Below are 17265 nucleotides of genomic sequence, written 5' to 3'. Positions count from 1 at the left end.
TGAACCTGTGATTCTCATTTTCGGGGATATACGAAGTTCTCCATTTGAGATTTATTAAGGTTACAGTTTACTACATCGCTCTATGTTATCAAATGATTCAACCACAGGAGATGTGGTCAGCTGGGCTGAAACATCATGTATATATAAGGTGATTATAAAGTCTCTGTAAATTTCTGTGAAAATGAAAATTTATTAACATTCACTGCGGATGACAAAATTACTGGTGACAGAAAATGCGGGAATTTTTTTTTTTTTTACTTACCCAAAACGGAGTCAGGATAGCCGAAAGGGTTGTCCAAGGTATCCCGGAAGCTTCGTTGGCCGGAACGGGTGACGTCATGCCCGTGCCGAGTCTGCTCGTCATCCGCATCCGGTGCCGGTCCCCGTGTTGTATGTGCTCGCAGCGCACTAGGTTTCGGCACAAACACTCGTGAATTACAAGTATATAGTACATGAATGCCACGTATATAGTACATCAATTACATGGAATATTACATATTAGTTTGAAAAATATACAACATCAAAAACAATTAACACTCCCCAACTCCCCCCTCCCCGAGTAAAAAAACTATATACATCCCCACCCACCGCCAATGACTAAAAACTACTTATTTGTCCTCGTGATACTTATCAAAGCAACTGAGTTCACACAGACCTGGTTCGTTAGGGCACACTGCACAATAGTACACTGTTTCCTTACGCTTGCCTTCTTGGTAGCAAACGCGGCACCTCTGGGTAACTGACTTGCCATTTGTTTTGCGCTTCGTTGGAGTTTGGAGGGACGATGCATGCTGTTGTGTGTCGGTGTGATGAGCAGTGAGGCTTCCTTTGGAGGGAGCAGGTCTTCAAGAACATGAACTTGGAAGTCATACAGGGACAGTCTATCTGAGTTGTACATGTTGTACAGGTAAAAAGAATTTACTACAACAACCTGGAGAAAGTGCAAAAAAATTTTCTTGTGCGCAGGGTCTTGCGCTCACAGGGGTAATAAGATACCATTTGGTCCAAGCGGTCAGTCCCCTTCATGTGAGAGTTGTAGTACATGATTGGTTTTAGCAGCGTTCGTTTTTGGTTTCTCCTGTTGGTGGTTTGGACCATCACGTTGTCATATTGTGTGGAGATGTAGGTCACCATCCGCTTATCCCTCCATTTTCCAATCACTATCGTTTTACCTTTGCCCAATGCCTTTGCCTTCACTGCTGGAGGTGTATGGAGTCTGTCGATGCGTAGGGTGCCGGTAGTGTAGGTTGAGTGACGTAGAAGTTTGGATGATAAGACAAAACTATTATAAAAATTATCCAAACAGGGAATGGCCTTTCCCCAGGAAGTCACTCATCAGCTTCATGACAACTTTGACGGTATGACCTTTGCCACTACAAGAGTCATGGCTCCTTGTGTAAACATGGAAGCACAGCATGAGTCCCTCAGGTTCATTCAGGGAATAAATTTTGATTCCATATTTGTGGCGCTTGCCCTTTACGTACTGGCGGAAGACCAGTCTGCCATGCCACAGTACCGTCTCTTCGTCGATTGTCAGTTCACGGTTGGGATAATAGATCTGTTGCATCTTATTGTTGAAATAATTAACAATATTTTGAATTTTAAAAGACCGGTCGTTAGCAGGTCCGGGGTGATCAGGGTTGTCAACTCTTGAATAATGCAGACATCTCAAAATGCCAAGAAATCGATCTCGAGACATTTACTCCTTGAACATAGGAAAGTTCAACAACCGATGAGTTTTCCAATAGTCGTTCAATCGATTCAGTCTGACTTTGCCAGTCAACAGTAGAAGGCCTAAGAATGTTCTTAGTTCGGCCATCACTAAGTCCTTCCATTTGTTTATGCGTGACGCGGGAGTAGTGGTCGGGCCACAAAATAGTTCCAGGGCATACAGGTTGGTTTGTCTAATAATATTCTCTAAAAACACGGTGTCAAGAAGGAGATTGAACCAGTTAATTGGTTTAATGTCACCTGGAATGGGAATGAGCAAGCCAGGTTGACCAGTGAACGGCAGGTCACGTAAACCAGCCATGTCGCTGGCCGTGCCGGCCCACTGGGGGTGGGCGACGTCGCCTTCACCGTCCCTAGAACTGTTCGAACTCGACTCATTGTCTTCATTCAGATGAAAAATTATCGTCAATAACATTATACTCTTCCTCCATTATGAGTACATACACTTACACAGTCAACAGACACTATAATCCACTCACACAATATCGCAAAGCATACACAACAAACGAAAATGGCGAACCGGCAATGAATCACACCAACTGACTCACCGAAACAGGCACACGTCGCATTAGAGTTACAGCCTTCCCAGGCAACTGCTCAGGTCACACTGAGGCAATATGAAAGCAGCTGCCGTATGCCAAGGTCCACCACCCGGCACGTCACGTTCGCATGACGAGCATGCTCGTCACCCGCAGTGAATGTGTTAAACACGTTTGATGTACAATGCTACTTATAGCACAAGATAACCACAAATCAGTATAATTTGATATGATAGCCCTCTAGGCATAGCTACCAGCTCTCTTCCACAGACAAACACCGTATTCAACATAGCTGGTGTTATTTGATGAACTGTAACTCTAATTCATTGTTTTAATTGTTCGACATTGTTAATCTTGACATGGTACAGTTTAGCTGTAATAAACCCCCAAGAAAAGAAATCGAAGGGAGTCGGGTTTGGGAGGAAGTCCTTTTAATTCCATCTTGTATCAACTGGGCTCTAGAAAAATTTCCGACATATCGAGGTTTGTGTTTTCAGTTTCAGTTTTCATTGTTGGCTCTGCAAACATGATTGGTCCATAAACAGTACGCTTTGTCATCCCTAACCACACATTCACTTTGGGGGTATCTCGGTTCCACTCTTGCAGGACCTTGGTTATCATTTGCATAAATTCTGAAATTGTGTTAATTCATATGCTCAAAGGTGTGAAATGTTGTTTCATCACTGAATAACACAAGTTCCATGAGATTCTCATTTTCTATAGCCTGCAGTGTATCAAAACATAGCCTGTCAGGCTGCACAATCTTTAGTTTCTAGCTTATACACAACCTGAACGTGTTATGCACGTGTCTTTAATTTTTATTATAGGGTTTCTCAAACTGTTGTTTGTGGAATGTCAATCTGCCTGCTCAATCTCCTGGTAGATGCAGAGGGGCTACTTGTGTTCACATCCTCTGCACCATGGTTTTTTCAGTTGAGGACAGTTTCCCAGAACGTTCCTCATCAGCAGCGTGGAACTAACTGTACTGGGACAGCATTTAAATTTTATACCAAATCCTTGATTATTACCCTTGTGGGACCTGGCTTTCTAAATTTATGGGTAAAATCCTTTTGCACGTATTCGTATGCCCTCTCTTGCAAACGGGCACGAACAACAGCTGTTCGCTGTGTTTTCAGATTACCTGCAACAAAAACGGATCCAGCTATAATATGAAAAAATGTAGAGACTTTATAATCACATGTATATATATATATATATATATATATATATATATATATATACATTAAATTGTATAAATGGCAATAGCCTTATTTAATTTCAATAAACATTGAATCACAAAAAGTACTTGCTCCGCCGGGAGTCGAATCCGGATCTCTCACTTTTATATATATATAAAATGTTTGTATTATTTTACTTTTGGCTCTTACAACTCAATAAGTCTACATTGACCCCTTTTAAACTGTTACTAATTTTGAAATCCTCTTGTAATGATGTACTTACAAAATTTTATGAACTTACCCATAAATCTAAAAAGTTACAGGCACTTTTTCAATGGGCGGCTAATTCCTCCTCAGTTGACACTGAAAAAAAAACTTTAGAGTTTCAACATTTACTACATTGTTATACTTTACAACTATCCAGATGATGTTTATTGTAAATTAAACATGCACTTGGATCATTTATATAGCCAGTAAACATGACATTAAACGTCCAACATATCGAATGTCGGAGCTTTTCCCCAAAACTGCAACGTCAAAAATTTCAGTAGTTGCTACTGATTATTTGTTATCATGCAACATTATTCTTTTTTATTACATTCTTAATGTTAGGAACTAAATATAACTTTATAGTTTACCACTAAGTGATGTGGTCATGTTTTACCTATATGCAGTATGTGTTGAAATAAAATGCCGGAAGTTTTTGTTTCTAGGACAGAAAATCTTGGTAGTAGTTGGATTACACAAGTGTAAGTGCTGTGTAATTTGTGTAAACCACAGAAAAGATGGAACACAGAAGTCTCACTGTGACTCTGTTCACAGAGTGAGCCGACGACTAGACTAGAGATTACTATTTTTGAGACTTTGTACATTAGTGCACTAACCAACTCTGTTGAATGGAACCTCAGTGATATATTTGTGTTTGGATTGTCTTTGGTGTTACTATGTGGTTTATTTACAAATGAATGTTTTATTTTACATAATATTAGCACAAATCACTCACTTTTATAGTTATAATTGATTTCAGTTTGGTGAGTAGACCAAAAGCCAGTCAAATTGTTTGTGTTCTCATAACTATGGGTTTTATTAATGACATGTCTCTAACTGACGGTGATGATGATGTGCTGATATTGATGATATGTTAGGCAAAAATTGTACTGTTAGAACTGTAACTGGAATGTAAAAGTACACTTCCTGCTAAAAAATGTTTCATATTAAAGAAGTAATTGTATATATACTGTTCCGAAATTAGTACGCACATTTATTACAATGTTATATTTATTTACTGTGGTTAGTAAAAAAGTATTATTCTAAATTGCTTTTAATGGTTATCCATTTAACCACCATGCTTGAGGTGTATTACGCAATAATAGTTTTGTAAATAATGACCACGTCCGAACTGCCTCATTTGCTTTCAAGATGACAGCATAGTATATTATGTTTTTGTTATTAATGCGGAAACAAGTAGAGAATTGCTGTACAATTAGTGCTGCAATCTTGTAGGTATTAGTTTAACTATTTTGGATGCCACATACATTGTATTATATGCGAAGTAGGGAGGATTTGTGTTGTTTCTGCTTGTTGTCTAAATGAGTGTTATTTTATACCTATTTGTTGATATGGTAGTTGAGTAAATAAGGTATTTATTGAATTGTACATGTACATTTCCAATCCCTAATTGGGTTTATAAATCTTTTGATAGTTGTTTGTTTTAAAATATAAACTTCAACCCTTTGGACAACAAAGTCCAATTGATATGCCATTTAGGAAAAAATATTTTAACATTTATTTACAAGATTTTATAGTTTGTTTTAAAGTAATTAAGATTTACTTTTATAAATTTTAAAGTGGGTATCACTAATCTCCCGCTACTGTTCTCTTATATCCTCGGAGCTGAGGAGATATGCTCCTAGAATTTTTTCCTATGGTAGATATGGCTGAACAATTTAGCCATATGTGGTCTGCTGGCTCTTCTGCTTCTCCGCAGAGTCAGCATTCATCAGTCTGACTAAGACCCATGTTCATAAGCTGTTTTCTAATGGGGCCATGTCCTGTCAACATACCCACTATCATTCTTATATCCTCCTTTGATCTAGGAAAGATACCCATCCTTTAGCATAAGGAGAGATAAACATTTTTGATTGTCTTAATTCTGAGGCCCTACTGCAGTTAAAGGATCTAATCCTCTTTTCCCAATCTTTTACAAGAGCTTTGTCGCAGGAGAAAGCTACTTCGCAGCCTGGCTCTAGCCCTACCATAAGGAACTCTGTTCCTATTTTGGCAAGGGTATCAGCTTTTTCATTACCATGAATGCCATCATGGCCCGGCACCCGAGTGTTTTCTGGTCTTCTTCACCAGTTCTACCAGAGCATTCTTGCATTCCCAAACTGCTTTCTAGTAAAACGAACGGGCATCAAGTGTCTGGCTGTCAGAGAGTATTAGGTATTCAGCTCCTTTTGGCTCATTCATATAAGTCTTCTGACGCATGATACCATTTATTGCTATGATTTCTGCTTGGGAGACCGTGGCATGTTTTCCCAGGCACACAGCCAGGTTAACTCCTGGTATTTCTGGATATTCTGAATTCTGCCCTAAAGTCAAGGCGTGAACCATCTGTATAGAACTTCTGGATTCCTTTAGTAGGTTATGCCTCCTTTTTACTCCATTTTCCCTATCTTCAATAGAGACTGTGTATGGTTTTCAGAGGAGTATTTCTTAACCATTCTTTCTAATACGTTGGTTAACATTTCAGCCTCAGGAAATTCGTGGGTTATTTTCATATGGCCTTCTGAGGAGGTAGCCTTAATCACCTATGTACCCAAAAGATTCATAGTGCTGTCTTCATCACCTTTTGCCCCAGAGGAGTGTATTCCAGGACCGTTTCAAGTGCCAGGGTTGGGCAGGAACTCATCGCTCCTGATGCTTATGCAAGCTAGACTTTGTAGGCTCTGTAGTCTCTTGGCAGCTGTTTTTTGTCCTACTTTCGGCCACCACACTAATGCGGCATATGTGTAACTATTGGTTTTATAATTGTTTCATAGATCCAGTAAATCATTTTGGGTTTCAATCCCCATTTCAATCCGAAGAGTCTCCAAGGGCCTTTGTCGCTTTAGATATTGTGTTCTCAATCTGTGGGTTCCAAGTCAACCTCCCATCCAGGACTACGCCCATATACTTAACTGCATCAGAGTGATTTGTCCTATACCTTACAGATCAGGCTTTGTTAGCTGGAGCATTCTTTTCCTGGTGAAAGTAATCATACTTGTTTTTGATGGGTTAATCCGTAGACATTCCCCATGACACCAGTTGCTTATAAAATGTACGGCTTCTTGAGTGAGGCATTCCAGCGTGTCTTTGTTTTTCCCTCTGACCATAAGCACCAGGTCGTCATAGCATTATACACTTATCTCCCCCGCTAGAGAATCAAAATCCTCATTTCGAGTCAAGAGACCACCCGGAAAGTGCCTCTCCAACAACAGTTCTAGAGTCTCCTTCATGTTCACCATAAGGCCTCCATTAATCTTTACTAAGGACCCTAGTGGATTAGAGTGATCAATTGGGAGAGTTTTATGAAGCCTGGTAGTATCTGGTTAGCTGTTTGTTTTTGCAAAAATTTCTCCAGGTTCTTCTTTTATTTTGTCCAATTTCTTTCTTATATTCATTTAAACCATATTGGTAAGGGATCCAGTCATCTGTCCTTTTTGCTCATTTTAGTAGTTTTCGGGTTTTGTTTGAAAGTGTTTCTAACCTCCTAGTCCACCAACGCAAATCTTTTGCGGTCTCTTCCACTTCCATCTCTTCAGCGGTATTCTTTTCTTCGGTGATGATCTCAGTTTTACCTCAGATTCACCACCTTTTTGGAGTCCTCAGTGTTCCCCTGGTGTTTTTTCTCCAATCTTAGCTGCATAATTTATGGACATATTTCACACTTGTTAAAAGAATTTCCTGTCAATCTATTGTTCAGAATAATGTTCTGTAATTTCATAACGTATATAATAAGATGTAACCACTTTATCAATTAAAAATATTTAAATACGTAAAAGTATTTGTTTTTTACAGATTTTTAAATTTAAAGTGATTATTGTCTGTAAATTATTGTTTCATAGTAATTACAAAATATGTTGTACACATAATGCACTTGTAATATGCTAATTGATAGTCAATCTAAAAAGCAACAAAACAAAAAAGAAATAATTCAATTTACATAAAATATAAGGGCAATACAGAACGTAACTTAAAGCTTTGTACAAGTGCACAAACAGGCCTTGGTGGCTTTGGGTAGCACCAGCCTCTCGGGCAATGGGGGTTACAGGTCGGACAGCAGTCTTGAGCGTTGGCATTCAAAGGACTAAATAACTTAAAATAGTTTGGCTAAAATCACTCAAAATGGGTATAAAATACTTTGTGCTAGGGATCTCAATATATCAATGTAAACCTGATCTTGCATCTGTTAAAGGGTTAGTAATAAGTAATATTTTAAAATAATTACAAGTAAACAAATAGATCATTTAAAAATTATGTATATACAGTACCTTGTTTTGTAGATTCCCCATTCAGTGTTCGTAAATATTTTTAATAGGCCTATATTTTGTATTTGGTTTGTTTGACTCAAGAAATAAAGGCTGCATTTTGGGGGTCCAGGTTAAGTGCAGTCCTAAAACAAATTGTTGTAGAATCCAAAGTATTACATCCCTCCCACAGGTTGTTGAAACCTTACTTGAAAACAACCAATACAGATGGAGAGTTCAAAAGTACTGGCAGAGTTGTGGAGAGTGCCTTTTCATCAGTCGGCGGTATCAGACTCCTGCATGAACATGATTGACTATAAGATCCTATTAAATTTATAAACATACCAATCACAATTCTTTAAAAAAATGCTTAATAAGTAGCTTTAAGGATAGCACTGTTGAAGGGACACAACAAAATAAGTCAAAAGTATTTTTGCAGTCTAAGTAAAGCAATTTGTGGAAGATTAAAGATAAAGGGAAGATCTGTTTTTTGTTGGAAAATAATATATTATAGCTTGAATGGTGGTCTTTATTATTATAAGGTTATTTCCACAATTTGAGACTGAGATGTAATAATTTCACCCTTCAAGTGCTATATATCACTTTAGAAAGTGCTAGCCCATTTTCAAGTGTGTATGGCATGTTTTAAAAAAATGTCTGGTAGAGTAAAGACAAGATTTTTTATTGATGAGGTATAACTATATTTTTAAAATGTAGTAATGAAAATTTCATAATATATAAATTGTTTTGAATTTGATTTTGAATAAGATAAATAATGCACCAAAGCTTTAAACAAAATTTGTAACAAAAAACAAATCTGACAGTCAACTGATGAGCACCATATGACTGATTCAGTTGAAAACACTGTGAAGAGTAGTATTTTTATTCCTTAATTACGTTTGGATGTGGGTTGTCCTCTGCTTAAGCCTTAGTGACTAAAATGTCTAAATAAAAAAATGTTACAATAAATGTTATTTTTATATAACTGTACATACATTATATATTACAAACTGATCGTACTCAAAAACTATTTTAAGAATAACTATAAAATGTTTGTAAAGAATTATTAATACAACTTCAGTACCTCAGTTAATCACTGTTTAGGGATCTAAATAAGTAAGTTTATTCATGGATATGCTTGTGTTTGATTAAGAGGTTCTAATCACAGAAAAGATCAAACGTTTCGTTGGAATAATGTTCACAGCTGGCCCGAGTCAGTCATAATATTACTGCAATTGATTGAATCTAACAACACTAGTGAACTCTATTGACCGTTTCTAGTTGTGAGCTCATTAAAAAGTCTTAAGTTTAAATTGTCTTTTGTTTTAATCATTGTAAAGTTTAAATTATTTATTCTGGAGGAAATAATAGATTAACTAAGACCTGTGACATGATGAGTTGTGGCTGGTTGTAGAATATATGCAGCTCATTATACCTTTGTCTAGATACCATCTTTCTCCAATATTATCTTTTAACATTTGGATTTTTTATAGATGATATTAAGATTATCCCAAAAGATGTAATCCCAAAATGTGTGAAACTTGCTGCTTGTTACTAATTTTCAAAGGCTAAAATTAAAATCTGCAGTTGTGAATATAACAACTAAACATATAAATTTAAACACTTTCCAACCAAGCAAATTTTAGAGTGCTATATGAGAATTTCAGATATTACTGTTTTTTTACAACTCTTTTTGGACTTTACAGACTTTAGTATCAAATAGAAGTGGACAAGAGTGGTTTATGAATATGGGTGGAAACAGGTAGGAATTACTTTTCCCTCCTAAAGTTGAGGATATAAAACAGAATTTATTTCTATATTTTTATTTAGTTAAATTCTGTTTTTTAAATAGAGTAGAATTTTAAAATGTGTATTTGATGTAATATTTTAGAGTTATTAATAAGTTAACAAAATATGCATAGGGGTATAAATGGTGGCAGTTCAACCAAACATTCTTGTCCATTTTAAAATCAAAGTCAAAGTATCTTTATTACATGAACATTAAGAACAGTAGTTTGTCAGATAATAAAATAAAGTTATTGTGATACAATTACAAATAATAATAATTATTATTATGAATTAACTGTTGCATGGGAGATGTTCACTATAATAAAATGATGTTAAAAAGTATTTTTTATTAATTATATTATTTATATAACAATGTATAAATAACCTTTATTGGCAACACTTGGTCCAGCTGTGCCTACTAAAGGTAGGCCGTATCATACTGTTAGGCTGGTAATCATAAGAGTTGACATTCAAATATATGGAATTGACTCAGCAAATACAGTTCCTTTCATACTGGAATTGAAAGCAATAATTAGAAATAGTAAGGGAATGATGATAAACAGTGTAAATAAGGAGGACCACTAAGGTCCAAAACACAGGCAAAATTCATACTACGATAAAATGGTGAGTACAAACAATAGACTGGATGAAAACAATAGGAGGTATGATAATAGGGATGAGGACAAATGAGCTGTTAACTAAATCTCTCACTGACCGGAGAGTTTCACCAGTGTAAGAAGAGATGATGATCACCAAGCCTGGGAGCGGAGACGTCATTTTTGGATCGATACTTACACAAAATTACAATAGTTCGTTAAGGGTTGAGAACAGGATGAGTGTGAGAAAGTTTAAGAAAACGTGGGGTATCGTGAAGTACTTCAGCCCCATAAAGCCGCACAACAAGAGCAGAAGGCTGAGAATAAGTTAAAATATTGTGATCATCAAGAGAGTTCAATAACTTACCTCATGTTCAGACGTAATGTTCTAGCTATGCTGATTAGCTACACAATGAAGTGTTGTATTTTATGAATCACTTATCGCCAAATGTTGAAACTCTTTATAGTAAGTATATCTAATTTTGAAGTAATGATCTTATACTTAAATGTCTGAAATATTGTTACTCCTAATTAATAACTTATATTATATTATATTAGATCAAAGAGGGGGTGGACTCGTAGTTCCCGATGTTTCAACCTAAGCTTATTGGTCACCATAAGTTCCACTAGTAGTGCCTGTCTACATCTGTAATATTCAGCAAGATCCAAGAGCTTCTGGAAATGCTGACTTCGAATTCATCAACTGTCTGCGAGGTTCCAAATAGGGTTCTTATCAAGCCTCTCACAATCCAAAATAATGTCTTTAGCAGATAGCAGTCTTCTCCGGCTTATTACATAGTTTACACCAAGGATCTTCAGTAGTGAGTACTAAGTGTTTCCTGTACTGATAGTGTCCAGTAATAAGGGAAATGGCCTGTGTCAGTAGGTCTTTAGCTTTGTCACCCAATTTATGATCTGGATGTTAGTGCTTCTAATGAGCTTCTTACCAAATGATCGCACAGAGAAACTCTGCCACCGACTGTTGTACTTATCTCTGAACCAAATACTAACTTAATTTTAACTATTTTGTACAAAATATATATGTTGTGCTGCTTTATATGATCAAATACTAAATTATCTATAATTTTATTGATGACATAATTGTCATGGGGTGTACAGTATTACCAATAAAAATGAACTATATATTTTCAAAAACGTACTCAAAATTATATTCTTAGAAATTTCTTTAAGAATTTATGTAAAGTCTTCATAACTGCAGTAAGATTATTCTTGTCTGTAAAAGTGTTTCTTTGCTAATATAGTTCATTAATCTTATTTTTAACTGCTTTATACTCTTATGTTTTTTTAATTATGACATTTTTTAACGATTTAGTTCCAAATTCTCCAGTTCTTCAATTAAAAGCTAACACTTACCCATTACTTGATCGGAAGGCCGCTGAACATATTAAATCAAGATAACTGGGAACCGCATAATGTTCTTGATGTGTTTGTGTGTGTTCCCATTTCAATATAGCTTATGGAATAAAGAGGAAAAAATTCTCATTTGAATAGCTTTTGCAAGTGTTACTGATGTAAATAAAAGTTGTAAATCTGATTATTTATTTGTTTCAATTATATTTTTAATTTAAAATATGTTGCAATAAATATTTGGCTTTATTAGAACTAAAAAGTCGAATTTTGTTTTCAGCAAATGTTTGATACTAAGTTTGGTACCAAGATGTTAAAATTAGATTAGTTATTTTTATTTGGTTGTGAATTATATGTGGGCATTGTTAATACATCTAGAACTCTTCACTCATTATAACTATTGTAGTGATTCAACTACTCTTCATAGTTTTAACTTTATTATGTAAAAGTTAAAAGAAGTAACATATTGACTCCTCCACTTGCTTATTGTAAATATCAGTCAGTATCTCTAGTCTCGAATCAATGATCCTTTTCCTTTCAAGTTTTTGATTCTGGGGATTTAAATGCCATGTCTTGCATTGGTGGTATATTGCACTTTAAGTACTAACAGTGATATTTACTAGGGTAGTTCTTTTCAATTTCAGGTTAGCTGATAATACCCAGCCAGCACTCATGATGCTTCCATAAAAATATATTGTATACAACATTTCTGCCCAAATTGACAATATCTTTTACTGGGACAAATAGATTCACTTTTGTTATGTAATCCACATTAGATGCAATGTTTAATGGCTTTGAGCAATTCCGTACCAACAATTTGGTTTACCTTAAACTTAATTAAATTGAGGGTATAAATAATTGTAGTTAAGGAAGTCACTATATTATTTTACAGGTTAAATATTATCATAGAAATGTTCTTGTTAACAACTTACATTTTTTCAGTAACACCACTAATGCCTATTTGCTTAAAATAAGTATTTCTGATGTTTCAGGCTAAAACTCAAAACTTTAAGTCTATAATTCATAGATAACATATATTATTAAAACTGGAGTAAAATATCCTTTGAAATATTTTTATGGAAAGATCTCTTTTGGTATACATTATCAATCAATCAAAAAAACTCTTTTACTGTCACAGCGGTGTTTACAAATGTAAACATTCACTTTTGAGTGGTACTTTTGAGTAAGTTTATTGCCTGGAATTTGTTAGATGTGCTTGAAGTTTCCATATAACATATAGCATGATAAGGAGTGTAGGCTTTATGCCTATGGACAGTAAAGTATAGAGTTTGGCTGTGGAAATAAGAATGTCTTTAATACACTGTTGAAATTTAAATCCTCTTTTCTTTTTCAGTCGTGGATTTGGACTCGGCCTATTTACAAGATATAATTTCTATTACTGGCACAATCGTGTCCATGGCTAAGTTTACACAAGTTAATATAATACTCATTATTACCAACTGTTTAACAGAGGGGTAAAGTCCAATAGCTTGATTGATCACATTTTTAGGTTAATACAGCACTAAATAATGCAAAATTCAGAACACTGTCTGCAAACACAATAATGTGGTTTATATTAGAATTAACCTCAAAATTATTCACGTCTTGTTATCTTTCTTCTGAAAATGACATTTTTATCACTCTCCTCTTAACAAATCCACAAATCACAGGTACTTCAGACATGTACGTAGTGGTACGCACTAGTTGTGGAGCATATTAGTAAAAAGTAGTTGGATTTCCCCTTTTATCGGTTACCAAAAAGTTATTCATATATCATCAATTTTGTATTAAAAAGAAAACTTCAATCTAAAATACAACATATATAAGATTAGTTTAAAGTTAACTACATTTCTAAATTAAAATCATTGCTTACATTGTAAATTAACAACTTTTAATATGCAGTACAATATTTTTATTCATAAAAACAACAATGTTGTATAATGAAATACCCTTTGGTCTAGCATCAGTGCATATGGCCTGTGTTCATTTTGTTTACTGAGCTGTACACTATTTATGAGATAACATTGCTATAAAATAAATACATTCAAAACAGTTGTATTCAGTTAGAACCTTACAATCTAAACAATGTTTTAAATGTGTATTAAGTGGATTTTTCAATTGTTTTTTAGTAAATATAAAAGCAACCAATTCTTTTCTTGTATATAATTTATACAAAGATTGCACTTTCATGACTATTTACTTAAATTTTTTAATTCACACTCTATCAAATATTACTAACACAATTAAAATCTTGAGATGATTCGACTTTGCTGTAGAAAGTGTTCTTCAGTCAACAGATATGTGGAATTGAGTCATCTTAAACTATATTATTAATTTTGCACAATTCTGGAACATTTCTATATAGTGTCTACAATTAATACATTTGTTTACGCAAATTGAAATTGAATTTTGGTATTACTCACTAGAGAATAACATGTATGGAACAATTAGTTGTAAAATAGAATAGGGAATTTTTAATTACCTTATTTATTTTCAATTTGTCAAATAAACTCAACAGTCACTAAGCAATTTTTTGTGAGGTCTGTCTTCATAATAAAATTGTCTAATGAGTGAGACTGATTTGCTGCACAATTATTCCTAACTGTAAAGATACTAGGAAATGGTACTAATCCATACCTGAACATTTGTAAATAAACACTGGTTTTCTACATCCTTAAATATCTTCTATGATCCTATTGAACTATCAAGAACCTTGTCAACAAGAGCTTGGACACATGCCATTTGATCAGTTTGGAATACTTTGAACAGAACATTTATTTCCGATGACAGCAAACAATAGAGCAAAGTATGTAAACTTTATGTCATGTAGAATATGTAAGTAATTTACATTGTTTTCAGTTTAAATGGTGGGGTTACTCAAAAATATTAATAGATTTTAGCGATTATAGATTGTGTTACTTCAAAAAAGACCATGCAGATGGATTTTAAAGTTTCAATGAATTGGAATCATTGATTCGATGATCATGCATAGAAGCTGGTGATATTGAGTTGACATTATTTTGTGAATCCTCTTCAGATCCGCTATAGCCTCTACTATTTGTGTAAAACAGAGTTGTAATTGGGCAATCGCTGAAATAAGTCTCTAACTTATCACGTAAAAACACCTGTTATCAATAATAAACTTGATATCTGAAATAACGTTTTTGGTTCTCTTGAAAGCTCATTAAAAATGTTGACTGCAGCAGATGTGCTAGTGTTCCTCACACTGTTATTTTGAATCAGAATCACTGAGTATAGAGCTGCAGTCACAGTGTCAAAGGGGCACAATTCAAGTGTTTTGGTATTATATCCTTAACTCTGGTACTGTTGTTTTGATAATTACCAATGATACAAAAAGGGAACATGGAAATTCCTAAAGATATATTTTATTTAAAAACATAAAAAGCCTTTTACAGTCTAAAAAAAAAAAAAAAACTTAATTGATCACACTGAAGGAAAAGTGACATCACGTTCATGGTGATGTGGGTCCCTCTCACTCTTTCTTACAACCCCTTACCTCAGCCCGGTGTGGAGCTGGAGAGCCCCACACTTCATAATGAATTATATGGTGAACTTAACCCAGTCGTTAATATATTATTGTTTGTTATTTATATATATTGTTTGTAATATATATATAAATTAGTTCTCTTCAAACACAAATAAAACATCAAATATGGTTAAACTTTTGTTGTGTTTTATTTGTGTTCGAAGATAACAATTTATACGTACATAAGCCATTTGGCATTAATCTAAAGATACATCAATTTGACTTTATTAACGGTTGTGTACTATTATTCAATAACTTAACATGGTAAACAAAAACGTATATGAGTTTAATAATTAGGAATGGAAAGTTGTTTGTTGCGATGGAGTAAACATACTGAGTATGTCAGAATACTGTAATTCTGCAGACATTTTTACTGTCACAGTGTTAAGTGATAAAACTATAGAAAACTGGTAAATTATACAAATACATTGAACAATTAAATCTTTACTTAACATGGAGTGATAACTGATATAAGTACACATATATAAAATGTTTACGGATACAAGTTTACTGGTAAACTGTTACACTATATAAATGTGTAGCCTATTAAATGAAAAAAAAAAAAAAATATATATATATATATAGCTGGTGAGTAAGCTTTCAATCAATTATAAAACCTGTTACAGATCAAAGTTAACTTGTACTCACAAAATGTGTTATTATTAGTAGTAGGCTATATATATATATATATATATATATATATATATATATATATATTCATAGGAAGCATCATAAAATGACTCTATTGGCAATGAAAGTAGATGAAGGATAAAGATTATTAAATAGCCTTAAATTTTGCTGTGAACAAGGATTTTGTCTTTTTTTTTGTAACTTTTTTATCTTTTATCTTTGTAGTGAATACTTAAGTTCCCCCATTAGGCAATGACGCTACTAGGGTAAACAAGGTATGAGTGATAACGAGCTATGCCATTGCAAAGGAGCTGGAGACACTCCATCCAAGATAAATACAGTATAATACGAGTTATGGACACTGGAGAAAACTGTCAAGTAATCCATAGCGCACTTCTTTGAGAAACAAGATTACTCAGTTATCCACTGATGCCATGTTTTGAAATTGTACAAGAATATATAGTTTTTTTGTAGGGTAAATCTAAATACTGTGATCAGATTCTTGTTTGAATCTGGTTGAATTGTAAACTTTTCAAATTTGTATTCATAAAATGGTATATTAAATATTATATAGTTGTGCCTGAGCCAACAATATGTCTGGATTTTTGTTATATTCGTAGAAGATATAAAGCTTTTGCAGTAGAAGGTAAAATTCTAAACATTGAAGAAATGTACTTATACTATGAGATAATATAAATGTATTCCTTGATACATTAATAAAATATTTAATCATGAAACAATAAGTTGTATGCAAAATATATTAAAAGCTAAGTATATAACTATTCAATTCAATTTTTAATAATGTACAAAGGTTACTCAAAATTGGACATTTTGATTTAACAGTACTACATTTCTGTTAATAAGCCTGTATAAATGTTTACAGACTACATGGGTCCAACGGAAGGGGAGTGGGGTTATGATAGCTCATCCATAGCCTCACTATTCAACGGTCTGGAAGTGAGAGGAGCCAAGGGGCCAAAGCTGTCTATTGTCGAGATGGTATTGTACAACATGGCTGCTATGTTAGCCAGCTTTGCTGCGGGCTACGATGTCAGAGTGTCCAACACTTACCCTATCCATCCTCGGCTGCAACCGGACAGGTTAGACAACCCAATAAAGATTATATTAATATTTAAGTTTTTTAATTGCAAAGTTAGTATAGTTTTAGACCACGTTATTTGCAATGTACCTCTGCTTTTATAATACTCTTCAGAGTAACTGTAGGAGTAATCATGATTAATGCTAAATTAAACAGAGAAATATGTTTTAAAAGAACAAGAATTCTAAGTACTTAATTTTTACACTTTAATTTATTTTAAAAACTTATTTTTAAAGAAAAATGTTATGTATGAGTTATTTTGTTGTTGTTGATAACTAAAG

The 17265-nt window shown here is 34.1% G+C and overlaps 1 protein-coding gene across 2 annotated transcripts in view; it reads left to right on the top strand.

Annotated features, from left to right (window-relative positions):
- LOC124357391 (mitogen-activated protein kinase kinase kinase 10-like) overlaps positions 1-17265 on the top strand; it is a 151110-nt gene that overhangs the window by 110362 nt on the left and 23483 nt on the right. For both annotated transcript variants that reach the window (XM_046809148.1, XM_046809149.1), the window contains one exon: positions 16769-16985. In XM_046809148.1, the coding sequence (XP_046665104.1) occupies positions 16769-16985 (217 nt within the window). The remainder of the gene's footprint in view (positions 1-16768; positions 16986-17265) is intronic.

Source organism: Homalodisca vitripennis, chromosome 3 (genome assembly GCF_021130785.1).
Source record: "Homalodisca vitripennis isolate AUS2020 chromosome 3, UT_GWSS_2.1, whole genome shotgun sequence".
NCBI lineage: Eukaryota > Metazoa > Arthropoda > Insecta > Hemiptera > Cicadellidae > Homalodisca > Homalodisca vitripennis.
The sequence above is the reverse complement of the archived record's forward strand: the minus strand, read 5'-3'. Positions and strand labels throughout refer to the sequence as shown.